A 17,008-nucleotide genomic window follows, 5' to 3' on the forward strand; every position below is an offset into this window, starting at 1 on the left:
AAAAGTAATTTCCTCTGTGTTAAAGACGGACTACAAAGTATATAGTATAAAGAGAACAGCTTGAATGTGTATTTTTTTTTTTTTTAAACAGGCGCTCCAGCTTCAGGCACAATGCATTCAAAAACGCAATGTTCACAGATATTGACGTGTGTTGATAAAGTTGATTCAAACGGATGACGTCGTGGATTCCACGTTGGCCCGGACGTGGCACTCGGCAGTGTCCTATAACCGGATCAGTGTAAAACTATCACACGTCGGTGTTGCTGTGGTCGTCATCTGTGCTTCTTCCATACAATATATTCCGACATCATCGAGCAGTTATGGGGCTCACCATCTCGTCGCTCTTCGATCGGATTTTTGGCAAAAAACAAATGAGGATTTTGATGGGTGAGTTTAGTAATAACGTCAGTGAGGCGCTCGGCTTGTAGCTTTAACGTTAGCTAGCGAAGTAGTTAGTTAGCTCGCTAGTTAACTTGATATGCTTTCAATGACGGCTACTTTCAAGGTACAACATTGGGGGTGAAGCGGAATTAATACAACTAACATCCATATGATTAATTACAGTTGTGGAATATATATATGTATAGAATATAACTAACGTTAGCGGTCCCAGCCAGCGGTCAGCTAGCTTATAACGTTAGCTGCATTCGGGTGTTTCTAAAGAAGTTTAGCAATCGAGTCTGCAAACGACAACTTTCCCCCCCAAAACGCCTTAATTATAAGGAATTATTCATATAATAATACGTTTTTTACATCGTAATAGCTTTTAAGAAAATATGGTTTGGACGCAATTGCCAAGTGTGTCTTTTACCACTTCATCACGTCACGTTAAATCTAGTTGGGATATAAGAGTTCATTATTGATCCATTTAAAATATATAGTCGAGAATGTCTTGTATTGGTTAACCTAACTTGTTAGACGGTAACTCGTTATGGCGTTTTCTGTTCTTTACTTTATGACTGGTTATTGGGTAACGTTGACGCTGACTAACTCCTTATGACGTGTGATGGGTGTCATTGTGTGTTCATTCGCAGTCCGGTTTCCGCATAGTTGGGGAGTCCCATGTTCTCGTTGAAGTAATTGTAATTGTATACTAATTGGTAACATTGATTTTAATCACACGTTTCCCCTGTAGTTGGGCTGGATGCTGCCGGAAAGACAACTATCTTGTACAAATTGAAGCTTGGTGAAATCGTGACCACCATCCCAACCATTGGTAAGAGACACACTAACAGTTATTTTAACTTCACTTGTGGTCCTTTTGATCTTTTAATGTGTACCTCAACATGTTTTAGTCATTGCACTTTGTGTACAATGCTATAAGGATATGTCGCTGTTCTTTCCCATGTATAGGTTTCAATGTGGAGACAGTAGAATATAAAAATATCAGCTTCACTGTGTGGGATGTGGGTGGCCAGGACAAGATCAGACCCCTCTGGAGACATTACTTCCAGAACACACAGGTATGTATGCGACGACCGTGGGACAACTTTGTTTTCATAATACAAAGTTAAGCCCATGTTTGATATCGTAAAATGGGACTACGCAACTCTCAAATACGTCTACTCTGATCACTAAGTAAAGCTGTTTCAGTTAATTCGGTACTCATGTCAAAGTATAATGCTGAAGCGTCACTGAGTAGAGTGGAATCGTGTCCAGGTAGCCACAGATTCCACTTAATTATTTAAACTCGTGTCTTTATTTAAACAAGTATTTCGCAGCACATGTTTGTGAATGAGAGCTTTTTTTTAATGTTTGTTTTTCTCTGGCTAGCTCTGTGCTGTTGGAAAATGTACATGAGTTTAATGCTCACATTTAAAACAACAAGCATATACTTTCATTTAGCTTGTTACTTATTTCGATTTAATTGAATGAAGGAATACAATTGTTGCACTTTTTTTTTTTTTCTTGTACCTGTAATTACTCTAATCAGTCCTGCATTAGTCAAGCTATGTAATCCATATGAAAGATTCGAAACATTGCATCTTCACATTTCATCACAAATACTTCTTCTCTCCCAACCAGTCATATTCAATAATTGGCATTTTCTCAGCATCTAAACTTAAGAAATGGGAAACTAACAACGTTGATGTTTCATCTAGGGCCTCATCTTTGTGGTGGACAGCAATGACAGAGAAAGAGTGGCAGAATCTTCAGAGGAGCTCACAAAGATGGTAGGTTTTTATTATCTTCAGCTCGGCAGCTATTTTAGATTTAAATCTTGGTTTTAATCTTTAGACCAAAAAAGTAATTTCTGTCCTTAGTAGTTTACCCAATGAAAAGTCTATTTTTTAATCTAATTTGAGTTAAATGCCCTTTCTCTTAATTTAGTGTGTGTGTGTGTGTCTCTCTCTCTCTCTCTCTCTCTCTCTCTATATATATATATATATATATATATATATATATATATATATATATATATATATACACATACACACAGTACATTCTGTCTGGAGAAATCCTCATGATTTTAGACTTCATAAGTACTCGAGACAAACCTCTAATATTACCTCACTGTATGTAATGAATACAATCACTCTTTAATCTGTTTCTGAAATCTTGGAGCTGATAATCAAATCTGTTTCTCCCCCTCTAGTTGAATGAGGATGAGTTGAAAGACGCTGTCTTGCTGGTGTTTGCGAACAAACAGGACCTTCCCAATGCCTTATCGGTCAGCGAGCTCACAGACAAACTTGGCCTACAGTCCCTCCGCCACAAAACTGTAAGTCATTTGACTAAACGTGCTCCTTACACTTGCAGCAAGATTCATGCGTGGAGTTTAATTCATATCTTTCTCATACCCCACAGTGGCACATTGAGTCAACCTGCGCTACCCAGGGCACTGGGCTGTATGAGGGACTTGACTGGCTATCCAAAGAGTTGTCCAAGTAAAGAAGGATCGGCCTCTCGGAGAGAGAAAGAGGCTGAACACCACAGGACAGGAATGAAGGCACAGACATTCAATCCAGAAACATTTGGTCTTCCAGAACCAATGTTCCCAAAAAGGAAAAGGCTGGTGGACAATATATAATCATCTTTGGGAAATTTTAATATCACATTTTTTTTTCCTTTTCTTATCAATTTAATTACCATATTATCGCTTTATGTTCTGTTTTTCTCCTTCTGTTCCCCAACTCTGACATGGCAACAATTTGTAATTTCACATGAGCAAATGGCCATTTAGGGAAATTTTATGGAAACAATAAATGGAGTAATGGAAGTTGTTTTTTCAGTTGACACCTCTGTTCCTGTCTAAGCAGAATTTGCAGTAATTGACCACTTGTATAGTTGTTTGACTTTCTTATCGCCATTATTGAGCCGAACTTGGGGGATATGATAATATATCTCTAGAGCTCTGGTGAGGGACAACTTGCAGGCTCCCTCGGGCTGTTCAGCTGTACAACCCCTCTTGGGATATTTGCCTCCCTGCCCACCGACCCCCCTTTGCTCTTCAGTAGTGTCTCATGCCAACTCATTTCTGTAAAGACGATTGCATTGATTTTCCAGTTGGTTAGTTGTGTGGAACATAAAGCCTCCCCAGTAAAATGGATCCAAAGGGAATATTGTGCCTTCTGGTCCCTCTTAACACAGATCTGACTAATCCTTTTCATATCTCATTCTTAGGCTATACTCACTCATTAGGTGCTTAAGTTACATGTTTTGTTTTTGAAGGACAAAATATTACAAGACACTTCCTTTTGTTCTGCAATGTATGCTGAGGTGCAGCAGAACCACAGCAGTGTTGGTGTACATTGCTTCTTTGCAACTTAACTTCACTATCGACTAGGATTTCATACTGTTTACATCCTTCTAACCTTTTTTTAAATTGTTATTTATAACCGCCATGCATGAAAGCAGGATTTAATTAGCATTTTCATTTCTGCTGACACACTAAGAGAAAATCTTTTCGGAGGAAGGAAGCGCCTTTTCTGTGACACATGGCCAATGCCAGTGTGACACAGTAAAGTAGCAAGTTTTTTGTTTGAGTTTGTTGTACTGTCTGAAGGCAAATACCGTAAACAAAAGCATACCTGCCCTATTAGTTTATTTTTGTGTATACATTCCAACCTATGCTTGCAGTTGCTGGAGCTGCCACTCTTAAAATTATTCCCGAAAACTATTTTACAAAAAAAGCTCTGAATAAAGACGATGTTAAAACAAATTTGTGTTTTGGACTCCACTCATTGACGCTTTTACTCATTTAAAATACTTTGAAAACATTCTGATTACAGTATTCAGATCAAATCTTGCTTACTTTAATGTTAAACTTTAGTTTTTTATAATAACTGACTAAAAAACTCAACTGGCATTTCTATCAGGAACCGTGCGTGATAAGAGGAAGTGTGGAAGGTGTTTAGGTTTATTAAGAAATAGATCTTGTTCCTGGCCTCTGGTTAAATATTACACACTTTCAAAACACTACATTTCCTAAAACATCTGTTTCTGCATGTTGGAAATGTCCGAAGGGAAGCAAGCTTATTTTGCACAAGAGCTAAAAAGTCATGTGTGCTGTCACAGATGTAAACTAACAAGTGGACATCAAAGCGATGGTGGTGAGACCTGCAGAGGATCTTTGTTCATACTGGATGATATCTGGTAGAGAAATGCAGAGAACCTTCCAGCATGTTGATTGATATGTTTGTGTCCTTTCACAACATGTGGTCAGTAAATGGTTGTTTACTAAAATGTCTGTTGGTTTTTGTGGCCGTTTGCACAGAAATAAAAAGTGGACGGTACACAGAATCTGTATAAAAGATGATTTTTTTTTATTGTACTTGAAAGTTTTGATTAAAAATATAAAATATTTCCACAAGTTTGAATAATACAAAAAGTACACTACAATAACAGACACTATGGTATGCATGGGAGAGGCCTTTCTGTCTCGCATGCTTGGTCCTTAAAATGAAAACATTTTATTTAAATACATTTCATGTATTTTAAGAAGTCAGGTTTTTAAATAGGTTTTCAACAGCTACTACTCTTGGCATCGTTATTCCTTTCATCCACAATATGTTCAACTTGTTTCAGATAGTTGGTAAGTGGTGCCGGGTAATTAGAACCTTCATACAGTGTTTATAGGTGAAGGTATAAGCATTATATAATTGGCTTGCTGTAATGTGTGAATGTCTCTTCTAATGTATTTATGACAGCTAATCAGGCTTAGTGGTGCTGGGTCAACGCATTGTGTATCTGTATGCAGCGAGGTGGCTCGGCATCGACGAGCACATGTGCGTCCTGCAGTTTTCAGCACATTTTTCTTCAGTTTCCTGCACTCTTAAACCCTGGCAAGACATTAAATGGGATTTACAGCTTCACTTTCCAACATAATCAAAAGGGTAAGTTTAAATTTATGTTGATTGCATTGTATTTTATAGAATATAGAATCATTGTATTCTGGATACGTTTGCTATTTGTTTTATCCTTTCCAGCCTTACGGCAAATAATTTGTTTTTGGTAACTCAACTTTAGTATTGCTACTGTCCCACTATGCTAAACTACTGAAGTAACAGTACACAACATGTCAGTTTAACAATACAGTGTGGCGAGAAGGTAACAATAGGGGGGCCCAGTTTGGGACGAGTCCTTCACATCTACCGTGTGATCGCTCCAGCTGATCTTGGGGTTTCCCCTCGGTGCAGGATGATGTCGGTCTTGATACCAGTACCACAGCCCTCCTACTCCCAGGCTAGGGAGAACGTAGTGAAGGCGATCCCGCCCAAGCTGCTGTGTCTGCTGACCTGCGGAGGAATAGACTGCCGCTATGAAGGACCAGGCTGTTGGAAATTAAATCAACAGGCCATTCGAGGCCTTTTCTCCTCCTGGTGAGACTGCAGTCTCATAGATGTTGTGGCGTTATGTGCCATATCAAAAACAGTAAGTGGCAATGTACTAATTATGAACTTCTTCCTATTGCAGGGTGACAGATGACATTATTGCCATGGCACGGCCATCCAATCATCTAATTGAGAAGTACAACATCATAGAACAATTTCGAAGGTAATCACTCTTATTCCTGCAATGTTTGTGTTGTTCTCCTGTGTGCCTTTGAAACACGAGGAGCTGTAGGAATTATGAGCCTGAAAGATGTGATTATTATTAGTCAAAGATGTGATTATCATTGTACACACACAGGTAATTAGTTAAAAACAAAGCGGGCAAATGGATCTAGACGAGAAATATAACTTTCTTACAATATTGATAGGACATCTGACGGTGCTTTTTATTTACACAAAAAATGTAAATGCCCCTTGTGGAAATATAAATAATTAATTAAACATTAAAACTGGACTAATTTACTGCTTATCATCCACCCACAATAACAATACCTATTACTTTTGATACACAAACACGGCACTAGTGTCAACCATGGTCTTCATAATGTATCACTTTTTCTCAGGTTGAACATCAGATCAATCATCAACGTGCAGCTCCCTGGAGAGCATGCTCACTGTGGACCTCCCATAGACCCTGGAAGTGGTTTCACATACTCTTCACAGATCTTCATGGACAATGACAGTGAGATCTTCATACAGTAAATACATCACATGAAAGACTGTACCACTCACAATGTAGGACATATAAATAAGCAGAAAAAGTTAACATTGAAAGAATATTATGAGAGACAGCTGTGGTTTGCACCAATAGGGCGGCAGCAAAGTTCTGGTTGGCAGACTGTGTTCCGTGTTTCTAAATGATGAAATAGCGTACAAACACAGTTATCCTTATGGATGTCCATTATGGTCCTAAATGCATTCTTGTGTTCACCAATCGGTATATTTGCAGTTTACTTTTACAACTTTGGGATGCAAGATTTCGGTGTGTCCTCCCTCGTCGGTATGATTGATGGGGTGAAGGTTTTGGCCTTTGCAGTGAGGGAAGGAAGGGTGGCTGTGCACTGCCATGCAGGCCTGGGCAGGACAGGTAGGAATACCAGTACTGTATCTACCGTTCATATAAGCACCGCGTGTGTCAGCTTGTGTATATTGAGCGTGTTTGCTCCTGTGTACCTGCTCAGGTGTCCTGATAGCCTGTTACCTGATTTACACCCTGCGCATCAGCCCGAGTGAGGCCGTCCACTACGTAAGGATTAAAAGGCCACGCTCTATCCAAACCCGGGCGCAGCTCAGCCAGGTGTTTGACTTTGCTCGCCTGCTTGGCACACAGCTGGTCCAATACCCAGACCTCAACATGCGGCATGGAGTCCCCTTCACCCTGCAGCACTACCTAAACCGACAGGCAATAATGCTGCATGGCCAGGAGGCACGCACCCTCAGACATACACCCAAGGTCCGGACTGTATGATTATATTACATGAATCCTTTGTCACGAACATACCTGGCTGCACTGGAGTTCACTAACAGTTCATCTCTGCCTCATATCTGCCCTTTCATTAGGTGGTGTACCTCCTGTGTGTGCATCTCTCCTGCTTAGCCCTGGGTCTCCTTGCTCCTCCAGAGATCCAGGCTGAGCTGGAGAACAGGTCAGTACTGAGGACCTTGAACAGGACTGTGAGGGAGACCCTGGTGTCCAAACAACACTTGCCCTTACTGAGGGAGGGTTACAAGGGGGCAGGGGGGAGCTCAGGGTCGGTGTCCTCCTGGGACGAGCCACTGGGATTCTTGGAGAGGAAGAGAGAGGTGCTGTTGGACAAACGCAGCTACAGCGACTCTGACCTCAGCAAGATCGCAGTAATTGAGGTACAATTTCACATTATTTGTCCACAATTACATAAAGTTTCTAGACCTCTTCTGTAAAATCTAACTGGTCGTTGAGGCTTTTCTCACTTTTTTGCATGTTGTCCTGAAGGATCTAGAGTTGAGTCCATACTGCACACCAGCACTTGGAAATGAGAGGCAATGGTGTGTTCAGAATTTGATACGACCTGATCTGAGACCCGGTAGTCCGATGCTTGCCACACTTTCACCGGGCCACCAGACCACCAAAAGGGCATCTCATACACTTAACATCCAAAAATCTAGCTTGACAACAAACAACAACTGTGCTAAAAGGTCTGGGTGCCCTGCGAAAAAGGCACTTCGGAAATACAGCTCGAACACTGAGGTAACTGTGATTCTTAATATCAGAAAATGTAGCTAACAAATATAGCTTTGATATGAATTCTTTAAAAATATTTTGTATTTATGTCATAAAAAGTTTTGCAGAAATCCACATTATCCTGGCCCAACCTCAGTCGCCCGTGCTGTTGCTAAGGCGATGGCAGACCATGGTCCTCGAGGAGAAACCATACTGCAAAGATCGTCTCTGCTGCAGGTGAAAAACACTGGTGCAAACCTAATTTTACATCATTTTGATTCTTTAAGCCACCGACTTAATACCGTCACTCACTTTTCAAACAGGAGGAACTGAACAGCAGTGACTGTGGCTGGGCTCTGCTGGTCACCGAGTCAGAGCCTCAGGTTCTCAGCTGTCTGTTGTGGACCTGGCTGGACAAGTTGAGGGTCAGTGGCAAAAAATACACCTTGAATTGTTGAATTTAACACAGTGTTTTCACTTCCTGTTCTTTGGTAAGCATCTTTCTCTCAGTCCCATCTCTGTTTCTTCCAACCTCATCCAGGAGCCTGTTCTGAGTGTAGAGGATGTAGACAGTTTGAGGAACAGGAAGTCTCTCAGTGTGCTCAAGAAGGTATTTAATTCATCATTATCTGTTTATTCTTCTTAATTTAAAAACCTGACCATAATACCCATAGGCCCTAACCTTTTTTAAAAAAGAAGTTATTTTCATTATTACAGCCACAGAGACACACCATCTATTGTCTACTGAGCTGTGTGAGCACGGTGACCAGCTTGTGTCCACACAGAGAGGATGCAGTGCTGCAACGACTGGTGCGAGCACTTACAAGGGTGAGACAAATGTGGAATTAAAGTATGTTAATGTGTGTGTGAGCAGATCCATTAGAAACCCTTTAGTACAGGGTTTAATGTTGAGTTCAATATTTAGCCTTTTTTTCTTTTTTTTTAAATCAACAGCACTCCCAGGAGGAAATGGGAAGCCTTGCAACTTTGATGAAGGTCCTGAAGGCGAGTTTGAGAGAAACCTTCCACAACTACACACACCTCAGGAGGGCCTGCAGCACCAACGGTACACTTTGAAGAGTACCACTGGCACATTATCATGGCTTCCTGAAACACTTGAAGAGAATAGAGCATAGATAATGTCATGTGCTTTTCCTACTATGACCAGTTCAAATATCTGCTGTGAAAAAGGCAGATCTTTTTGGAGGCCACAGCAAGATTTGGCTTCTGGTGCCTCAGTCCCCAAATCTTACTGATACCATCCAATTATGTCTTTCCCATTACAAAATACATACAAACAAGTACACAATAGATCTGTAATCAAAACCATCCATCTCTACATTTCTTTATTTAGATACATCAAATAACTTTTAACCCATGTAATAACTATGAGCTCTCTCTGGCACTTAAATGTTGTTTGTGTTGTTGTTGGTCATACTTCACACAATACCACTCACTCAGTGTAATAAATGTGCAAAAATATGCCAATAACTAAAAAGCAAGTTTTATAGGTTTTTGAGTTCACATCACTATCCTTTTCCATTCATTGGCGATTATGAACAATTGGTACAAAGTCAGTGGAAAAGGAAGATTGATATTTTTTCAAGTCAGGTATACCTAAGAGAGGGGGTGGGATCATAATTATTTTTGCTGGTACTTTGCTTTACTTAAATTAAAGCCCCCACATTATAATTCAATAATGACACTGATGCAATGTTTACTGTAGGGTAAAACATTTTGTTTCATGTCTCCCATACATAGTATGTAAGCTACTGTACTCTTGTACGAGCAGTTAAAATCCAAACTCCAAAAAATAAAATATTCTTAAATCCTTAAAGTGAACCCACCGACTTCTTGCACAATTGTTTAGCAACATCTATTATTTATGTGTGACAGTGTGATTTTGTAACCTGGTTCAGATTTTCATGCCTAATAAATCATTTAAACCATCTGTGGCTGTGCTTTCAGTAAAAATCATATTGGGAATTGCTGTTGGCACTCAAATGACACTGTCAGAAAGTCGTCTCCATGGCAACGTTGTCATAGTGAAGTTGACAAGCACTAAACAATCTGTGTTTGGGTTCAATGCTCATGCCAAGATCCAGGAACCTGACCATAATACACATAACCCGACGTTGAGACATTCACATCAGGATAAATAAGGTAGAGTAATTCATCTATTTATTTTTAGTCAGTAACTGAACTAAACTGAGTTGTTATGCACTTGGTAGACATCTTGTGGTTTTTGCACGGGGTGTATAATGTGTTCACTGGTTTTGATGGAGCATTGGTTAATATTTACCCACAAATGTTTAGTGTACAGTAGACCTCTATTCCATGTACTTTGCCTAAAATGTATTTAACTTAGTGACAGTGAGTACTGCCATTATTTCCAATGCTGTGTAATGTTAGGTGTAGTGTAAGTAAATTGCCACTAGTAGAATGATTCATGAGTTAACTGCCTGTGACAAGTATGGGAAATAAATGGGCCGAGGTATTTGCAGCACATGATCTAAATAAATAATGACCAAATTAAGAGTGGACTCTGAAGACCGACCTGTTAACAATTCTTATGCTGCGTTCACACGAATATTCACAACGCTTTTGGTGTGAACGCAGCATTAAGAGAGGGTTGGATATATGTTGAGGCACCTTGAGTAAGGGAAGCATGTTTTTTTTATTTTCATAACTTAAAAGCTAATTCTTCAACGTGCTTTCGTCACAATCCAGTGTGAGTGTTTTCTCTCAGGATAATGCAAAGTGCTGAAGCTTGGGTTGGAACCTGGAGACCCCACAAGCCAAGAGGACCCATAGCTGCCCTCTATGGTAGTCCAGGACCCAAGTATGCACTGCCTGGACTCACAGGTATGACATAAATCACCATTAAGCCTTTTCCACTACCAACACAATTATTATTTTTATAACTGACATTGTTTGTCTTTTTTTCTTCCAAAAGGTATTTGTAAACATGACCCTACGAAATACAAAGCACCAATGTTCAGCTTTGGGACACGTCCTGACCACAGGTATGATACAACCAGCCCTGGACCAAGCTACCTCATCCCCTCCAACATCACCAGAGTGGGCCGAGATGGCACTCCTGCGTTTTCACTCCACAGCCGTCCAAAGGAGCTACAAATCTTCCAGGCCCCTGGACCAGGTCAGCAGAGCCCCTTAACGTTAACACAGATTTAGTCAAAGTTCAAATGAAAATGGAGTACTGCTGAGCTCAAATCTCAGATTTTTCACTGAAAGCTGACAATATGCCGCTTTCATCATGACGCACACCTTTTTCATTTGCGTTTGCCTGTCAGCAGTGTTTTTTTTAATTAACTTCCTTTGGTGTTTCAGGAAAATACTCTCCAGAGCATTCAGAAAGGGTGCTCTTCCACACTGCTCCTGCTTATACTCTATCTGGGAGGAGCAAAGACATCAGCAATATCCAAACACCAGGTACAATGTTGTATTTGGTGTCAGCTATAATTGAGCTGTGGTTTACCAAGTTCCACATTGCATCCAATATAAACGTTGTTTGTGGCTCATACTGCAGGTCCTGCCTCCTACTCTCTGCCTCAAATGCTGGGGTCCAACACTGTGGTGACATCTGCAGCTCCCACTTTCTCATTCTGTGGCCGCAACACAATTGGAACCTTCCATGAGGACCTAAAGAAGGTATGTGAATGTCAAACAACTCTTAGAATACTCAATACTTCAATACTAAAGTTCTCAATACTTGTGCTTCCTCTCCAGACTCCTGGCCCTGCTGCCTACAACACTGTTGACGCTTGTATTTACAGACACAAACCTCCCCAGTTCAGCATGAAAGGACGCAACTTCCCACCTGGTGAAACCACAAAGAAACCAGGACCCGGAGCTCACTATCCTGAGCAGGTAAGAAACGTCATTGATAATCAAATAAGACATTATTTTGATTATTAAAAAGAACCCACATATTTTTGTATTGTGTTCCTTCACTGACATTATTCTCTGCCTAGGCAACTTTCACAAGAACCAAAGCTCCAAGCTACTCTTTTGGACTGCGTCACTCAGAATTCATCTCACCCCTGTTTGTAGATGTGGCTGAATAATGTCAAATACGATGTTTTGGAAATTCCCATAAGCATAAAGCACAATAAAGAACAAAAAGCAAACTGCAGGCTTAATGAAATCAGATTGTACTGCCATGGTTAAAGGCCCTTTTGTATTAGTAACTCTTTCAGGGTTATGAACACTATCCATATTTTAAATGTGTATTATTATGGTTTAGACCATTCTCTTAGACCATGATTTTTTCAAGGTATATTTTTATTGTTGTTTTAGAAAACTGATGATTATTTTGATTGGTTAATTAACATTTTCAGTTAGTAACTGGTATTAATTACTGCAGTCTAAATTAGAATTTGACAAAGCAGCAAAAGCACAAGTATAATAAACATAAACAATGGCTCCATTCCATTTAGGTATCCCAGGAAGACATTTCAGAGAACCGGTCTGCACACTATAGGAAGGCTCTGGTAATGGCTTGACCCAATAATCAAGGATGTTACAGTTGTTGTATTACTTCAAATACCAGTTAAACTTTTGGTGCACTAAGTAAATCAGGTGTCCAACACTACACACTTAATTTGCTGAAACGTCTTTTGTTTTCACATTAAAGTCTTTATTCTGGTAATTAATGTCAACAAAATGCTTATTACATCCACTGCAGTTATTTTAGTTTTGACATGGTCATCGGTATAAATAAAACAAGGCAAGAATGCTTCTCCAATTCTAGGGACAACAACCCCCTTAGCTGTGACATAATCACAACACACCACGGACTGACTACAATAATATACTGATACTAGACAATTAATTTATAAATGACAATTATTATGGCCTTCCATACTAATGCTTAAAGACTTTTTTTATGGTATTCTATATTCTGTGACTTTTATGACATTTCTTTGTGGCATACTAAACTATTACTTTTTCAAACATTTAGTCTTAGTTTACCACGGCATTAACAATAACTTAAAAATAAAAAAGACTTAATTTAGTATATCATTGATAAATTATATACACATTCATATATAATGTGGTAGTAGTAAGTAGTAGTATGCTATTAAAATATTATAAAAAGTAATACAGTCATACAGTATGTCATTAAAAATAAGTTATGATGATGAATAAAATATGATAAAAATGTAATAATATAGGATGTCACAGAAAAAGTACGACATTAAAAAAAAAGTATACTATAGTATGTCAATAGATATATAAAAAAGTTATAGCATAGTATGTCATACAAATAAATCTTAAAAAGTAATTATATAGTAAGGCAAATATTTTATAAAAAGTCATGCTATAACAATGTGCATAGTTTGTCATTAGAAATATCATAAACATCTAATATTGTAGCGTGTTAAAACAAATTAATGCATATTAAACATAGAATGTATGTCATAAGATATGTTATATAAAGTCTTACTATAGCAGGTCATAAAAATGTCATCATAAAGGTATACCTTTTCCATAAAAAAACAAATAAATAATAGATTAACAAAGCAAAATTATAGTGTTCCATTAAAAGGTGATACATAATGCCATTGTGTAGTATGCCATTGGAAATATCTTGAAATAGTCAATACAAACGTGATTACAAATGGCACAGTATAGTGTGATCAAATATTCATAAAAAAGCAATAGTATAGTATGCCTTTAAATAATATATATAATATATGTAATAAAAAAATGTAAAAGGTCATACCATGCATGACATTAAAAATATATTATATATTTCATTTGATAAATGTCATAAAACTAAGTCATTAACAATATCGTAAATATATCGTCAACATATTAGAAGTAATAGTATATCGCATTGAAATATTATTTTTAAAAGTTATAGTATAGTATGTAAAATAATCACGTATGTGAGATTTTTTAAATTTTATTTAAAATTAGCATCCATTCAAAAATCTTTTAAAAATAGTTATTTCATAAATCTGACATAAATCTATATTAAATCAGACGCTGATGGCACGGCGCTGTGTAATACATCTTTTATTTCACCCCAAAATGCTTTGCCCTGGTTAGGGGTTGGCTAAAAACTTATTTCACAAGATGTACTGAACATTTTACAATTATTTTTCTACAGTTTTGTTGGTAAAAAGACATGCTATTATTTTGGTTTCTTTCAACAAAAAGAAAACTAACCCAAAGGTACCTAACGCTATATTTGTGAGAATCGAAGAGCATTCTTGACAGGCACATTTAAAGACAGCAGAATCCAGGACGAAGTGGTCCATCAGGCGTCCCCGTTGCATAGAAACGAAAACAGACAGAGGCACCACGAAACAGGCACACTTTTAATATCCGGATTGCCGTGATGAGTGTAGCGCATCTATGAACCTCTCCTTGTGATACACAAACGCACACCAGACAGATCACTAAATTCGGACTCGAACCATTTGTTCACAAAATCGTATCAAAGCTACTTCAGTCTGCGACGTTAGCCGAGTGGTGATTAGCAGCCATTGGAGGCGCATTGCAAAGGTAATGGTGACCGTACAGCGACCATTAGAGACTTTAAGAACACGCATGTAGTTAATCAACTACCGTCTCTGTGCCATTGTCAGCTGGTATCAGTATGGTTGATGCGAGGAGGAAAGTATCGATCTGAAGCCGAACCACACGATGCTAACGCTCTTGTCCGTTGTCAAGAGCCGTCGGATGCTAGCTAGCTCTCTTGTAGGAGCTTAGATCAACATTTCCAGCTGACGTTATTCATCAGTTTTGTTCAGCAGGTGCTGGCTTACACAATTCTCCTAGTTAAAGCGAACACAAGTTCAAAAAGAGAGCGACGTTAAAATGGCTTGCGACGTGAGCAGCGTCCCCGAACTGGACCAAAAGAAATACGACTCGGACGAACAGGTGAAGATCATCTGTCTGGGTGACAGCGCGGTTGGTAAATCTAAGTGAGTATCTCCTGCAATAAGCTGAGGCTCCTCGGCAGCTGTTTTGTGCTCGTCATATTAGTAACCTTCCCCAGTGTCCTGGTTCTTGTTATTAGATATGATCTATTTCTCTCTCGTAGGCTGATGGAGAGGTTTCTCATGGACGAATAGTATCCATTTGCAGCTGGAGAAATTTAAAGTGAAACTTATCTGTGCCAATTCTTTTTTTAAACTCGTCCTACCATGGTTATTGCAGCCATTGTGAGCACATTAACCTGCCGTTAAAGGGAGACCGTTTGTCCTGAGAGATTACATCCTTAACGCCTTCTGCAGTCGTCCCCAGCAGTTGTCCACCTACGCATTGACTCTCTACAAACACACAGCCACTGTGGGAATCAAGACTGTAGCAGTCGGTATGTATTATGGATTGCTTTTGTTCTGCCCTCAGTGACCACAAGAAATACATGTGCCCAGATTAAATCAGTAGGGATGTTTTTTGTTTTTAATTCACAGATTTCTGGGACACCGCTGGTCAGGAGAGATTTCAGAGCATGCATCCCTCATACTACCACAAAGCACATGCATGCATCATGGTACGTTTCAGTAATCATCTAGCTGGCCCTTTCTGGCTCCCCGTTGGGACCTTACAGGGAGGTAGAACAACCAGTGACTATAAAAAGTATTCAGTAAAAGTAAAGAATACATTATTTCAGAATTGATTACTTAAACAACATTTTCTATAAAGAGTCCAACATATTGTTTTATTTACACTTGTATATCATTGCCTTCATGCATTGTGGAGAGGAATTTATGAAATATCACAATGCATTCTTTTTAAGTTCCAACTCTCTCGCAGAGAAGTCGCCAAGGACTTGTTAGATGACTGCGAGAATGCACCAGTTGAACTGGGGAGGTGCCACACTGTCACTAAATATAGCTAAACTCCTTTGTAAGCCTTTGTACTTTCTTAGGTTTTTGATGTTCAAAGGAAAATCACGTATAAGAATCTGTCCAGCTGGTATAAGGAGCTGAGAGAGTACAGACCGGAGATACCTTGTTGTGTGGTTGCCAACAAAATTGATGGTGAGCTTGGCTCTGACACTGCACATAACAATGTTTGTCTTTTTCAATTGTATTCAATGTTAATGTTATTTCAGGATACGTAAACTAGTTTTTTTCCCCGCTTTTTTTTTGCACACATTGTCTGACCAACAAGATTTACACTAGCATATTTAATGTAAACACATTTGTTTTTTGTAATTGCAGCTGATTTGAAGGTCACCCAGAGAAGCTTTACCTTTGGGAAGAAGCAAGGACTCCCATTCTACTTTGTATCAGCGGCTGATGGGACTAATGTAGTTAAGGTTTGCACTTCTGCTTATTTTCCTGCAGCATTGATCTGCAAGTTAATTTCTTCATGCATTTCAAACTCATTAGTTTTACAGTTGACTGTATCAAATCAATTCACCCGATGTTTCAGTGTCTCATTAATTGCCCAGACCACTTGAACTGCCCCAATATGTTGATCGTTCTGTCTGTAACAACAGATGTTCAGAGAGATGATCAAGAGAGCCGTGGACTACAAGCAAAACCCCAGCGACTTCATGGATGAGGTGATGCAAGAATTAGAGGTACAGCTCTCTGAATACATAAACAGTCTGATCACCGACATGCTCATCTTTTAAGCTTTCGTAGTTTTCTTACAACCCAAACTAACTATTGTTGTTTTGTTTCATAAACATTTCTCAGATGCTTACTCAAAACCTATTCATAAACTCTAATACAATTAATGTTTTCGAATAACTTTTTTTCACGTGCTTATTTACTCTTCTGTCTTTGTTGCTTAAAGTGTGTTGTCTGAAGTATTTTGGACTGAAACATGATTTGTATTGATGTAATTTGTTGGTCTTGTGTCATAGAACTTTGACCTGGAGAAGAAGGAAGATAATTCAGAAGCAGAGGAGGACGGATTGAAAGCGGAGAGTCCCGAGGTGGTCTGATGTTTACAGATCCTCCAAACCCTCTAGTCGTCTCAT

The 17,008-nt window shown here is 39.0% G+C and overlaps 4 protein-coding genes across 6 annotated transcripts in view; all 4 read left to right on the forward strand.

The window, feature by feature from the left end:
* The first annotated feature begins 170 nt into the window (after positions 1 to 170).
* On the forward strand, positions 171 to 3,220 carry LOC117732183 (ADP-ribosylation factor 4-like). The gene is made up of 6 exons (XM_034534921.1): positions 171 to 387; positions 1,136 to 1,216; positions 1,354 to 1,463; positions 2,103 to 2,174; positions 2,597 to 2,722; positions 2,809 to 3,220. Exons 1-6 carry the CDS (start codon positions 321 to 323, stop codon positions 2,890 to 2,892), a joined length of 540 nt encoding a protein of 179 aa, XP_034390812.1. The 5' UTR covers positions 171 to 320; the 3' UTR covers positions 2,893 to 3,220.
* Positions 3,221 to 4,271: 1,051 nt separating this feature from the next.
* Positions 4,272 to 9,999, forward strand: zgc:77752 (uncharacterized protein LOC393862 homolog). The gene is made up of 14 exons (XM_034534918.1): positions 4,272 to 4,661; positions 5,151 to 5,336; positions 5,640 to 5,822; positions 5,917 to 5,997; positions 6,398 to 6,516; positions 6,784 to 6,921; positions 7,016 to 7,287; positions 7,395 to 7,697; positions 7,807 to 8,061; positions 8,155 to 8,271; positions 8,358 to 8,459; positions 8,576 to 8,644; positions 8,752 to 8,862; positions 8,989 to 9,999. Exons 3-14 carry the CDS (start codon positions 5,641 to 5,643, stop codon positions 9,109 to 9,111), a joined length of 1,872 nt encoding a protein of 623 aa, XP_034390809.1. The 5' UTR covers positions 4,272 to 4,661; positions 5,151 to 5,336; position 5,640; the 3' UTR covers positions 9,112 to 9,999.
* Positions 10,000 to 10,770: 771 nt separating this feature from the next.
* odf3b (outer dense fiber of sperm tails 3B) lies at positions 10,771 to 12,176 on the forward strand. The gene is made up of 6 exons (XM_034535561.1): positions 10,771 to 10,899; positions 10,991 to 11,194; positions 11,386 to 11,487; positions 11,585 to 11,706; positions 11,785 to 11,925; positions 12,030 to 12,176. Exons 1-6 carry the CDS (start codon positions 10,788 to 10,790, stop codon positions 12,120 to 12,122), a joined length of 774 nt encoding a protein of 257 aa, XP_034391452.1. The 5' UTR covers positions 10,771 to 10,787; the 3' UTR covers positions 12,123 to 12,176.
* Positions 12,177 to 14,315: 2,139 nt separating this feature from the next.
* The window catches only part of rabl2 (RAB, member of RAS oncogene family-like 2), a 3,469-nt gene continuing 776 nt past the window's right edge, over positions 14,316 to 17,008 (forward strand). Inside the window, exons 1-9 of one of the 3 annotated variants that reach the window (XM_034536127.1) lie at positions 14,331 to 14,571; positions 14,823 to 14,993; positions 15,113 to 15,142; positions 15,306 to 15,385; positions 15,486 to 15,565; positions 15,944 to 16,055; positions 16,239 to 16,336; positions 16,520 to 16,603; positions 16,892 to 17,008. The exon at positions 16,892 to 17,008 is cut by the window's right edge and continues 776 nt beyond it. In XM_034536127.1, coding sequence (XP_034392018.1) covers positions 14,887 to 14,993; positions 15,113 to 15,142; positions 15,306 to 15,385; positions 15,486 to 15,565; positions 15,944 to 16,055; positions 16,239 to 16,336; positions 16,520 to 16,603; positions 16,892 to 16,972 — 672 coding nt within the window. In that variant the 5' untranslated portion in view covers positions 14,331 to 14,571; positions 14,823 to 14,886 and the 3' untranslated portion in view covers positions 16,973 to 17,008. Of the gene's footprint in view, positions 14,994 to 15,112; positions 15,143 to 15,305; positions 15,386 to 15,485; positions 15,566 to 15,943; positions 16,056 to 16,238; positions 16,337 to 16,519; positions 16,604 to 16,891 lie in introns of all 3 variants that reach the window. The other 2 variants (XM_034536126.1, XM_034536128.1) reach the window with 2 other exon arrangements.

This window comes from Cyclopterus lumpus, chromosome 6 (genome assembly GCF_009769545.1).
Source record: "Cyclopterus lumpus isolate fCycLum1 chromosome 6, fCycLum1.pri, whole genome shotgun sequence".
NCBI classification, from domain to species: Eukaryota; Metazoa; Chordata; class Actinopteri; order Perciformes; family Cyclopteridae; genus Cyclopterus; species Cyclopterus lumpus.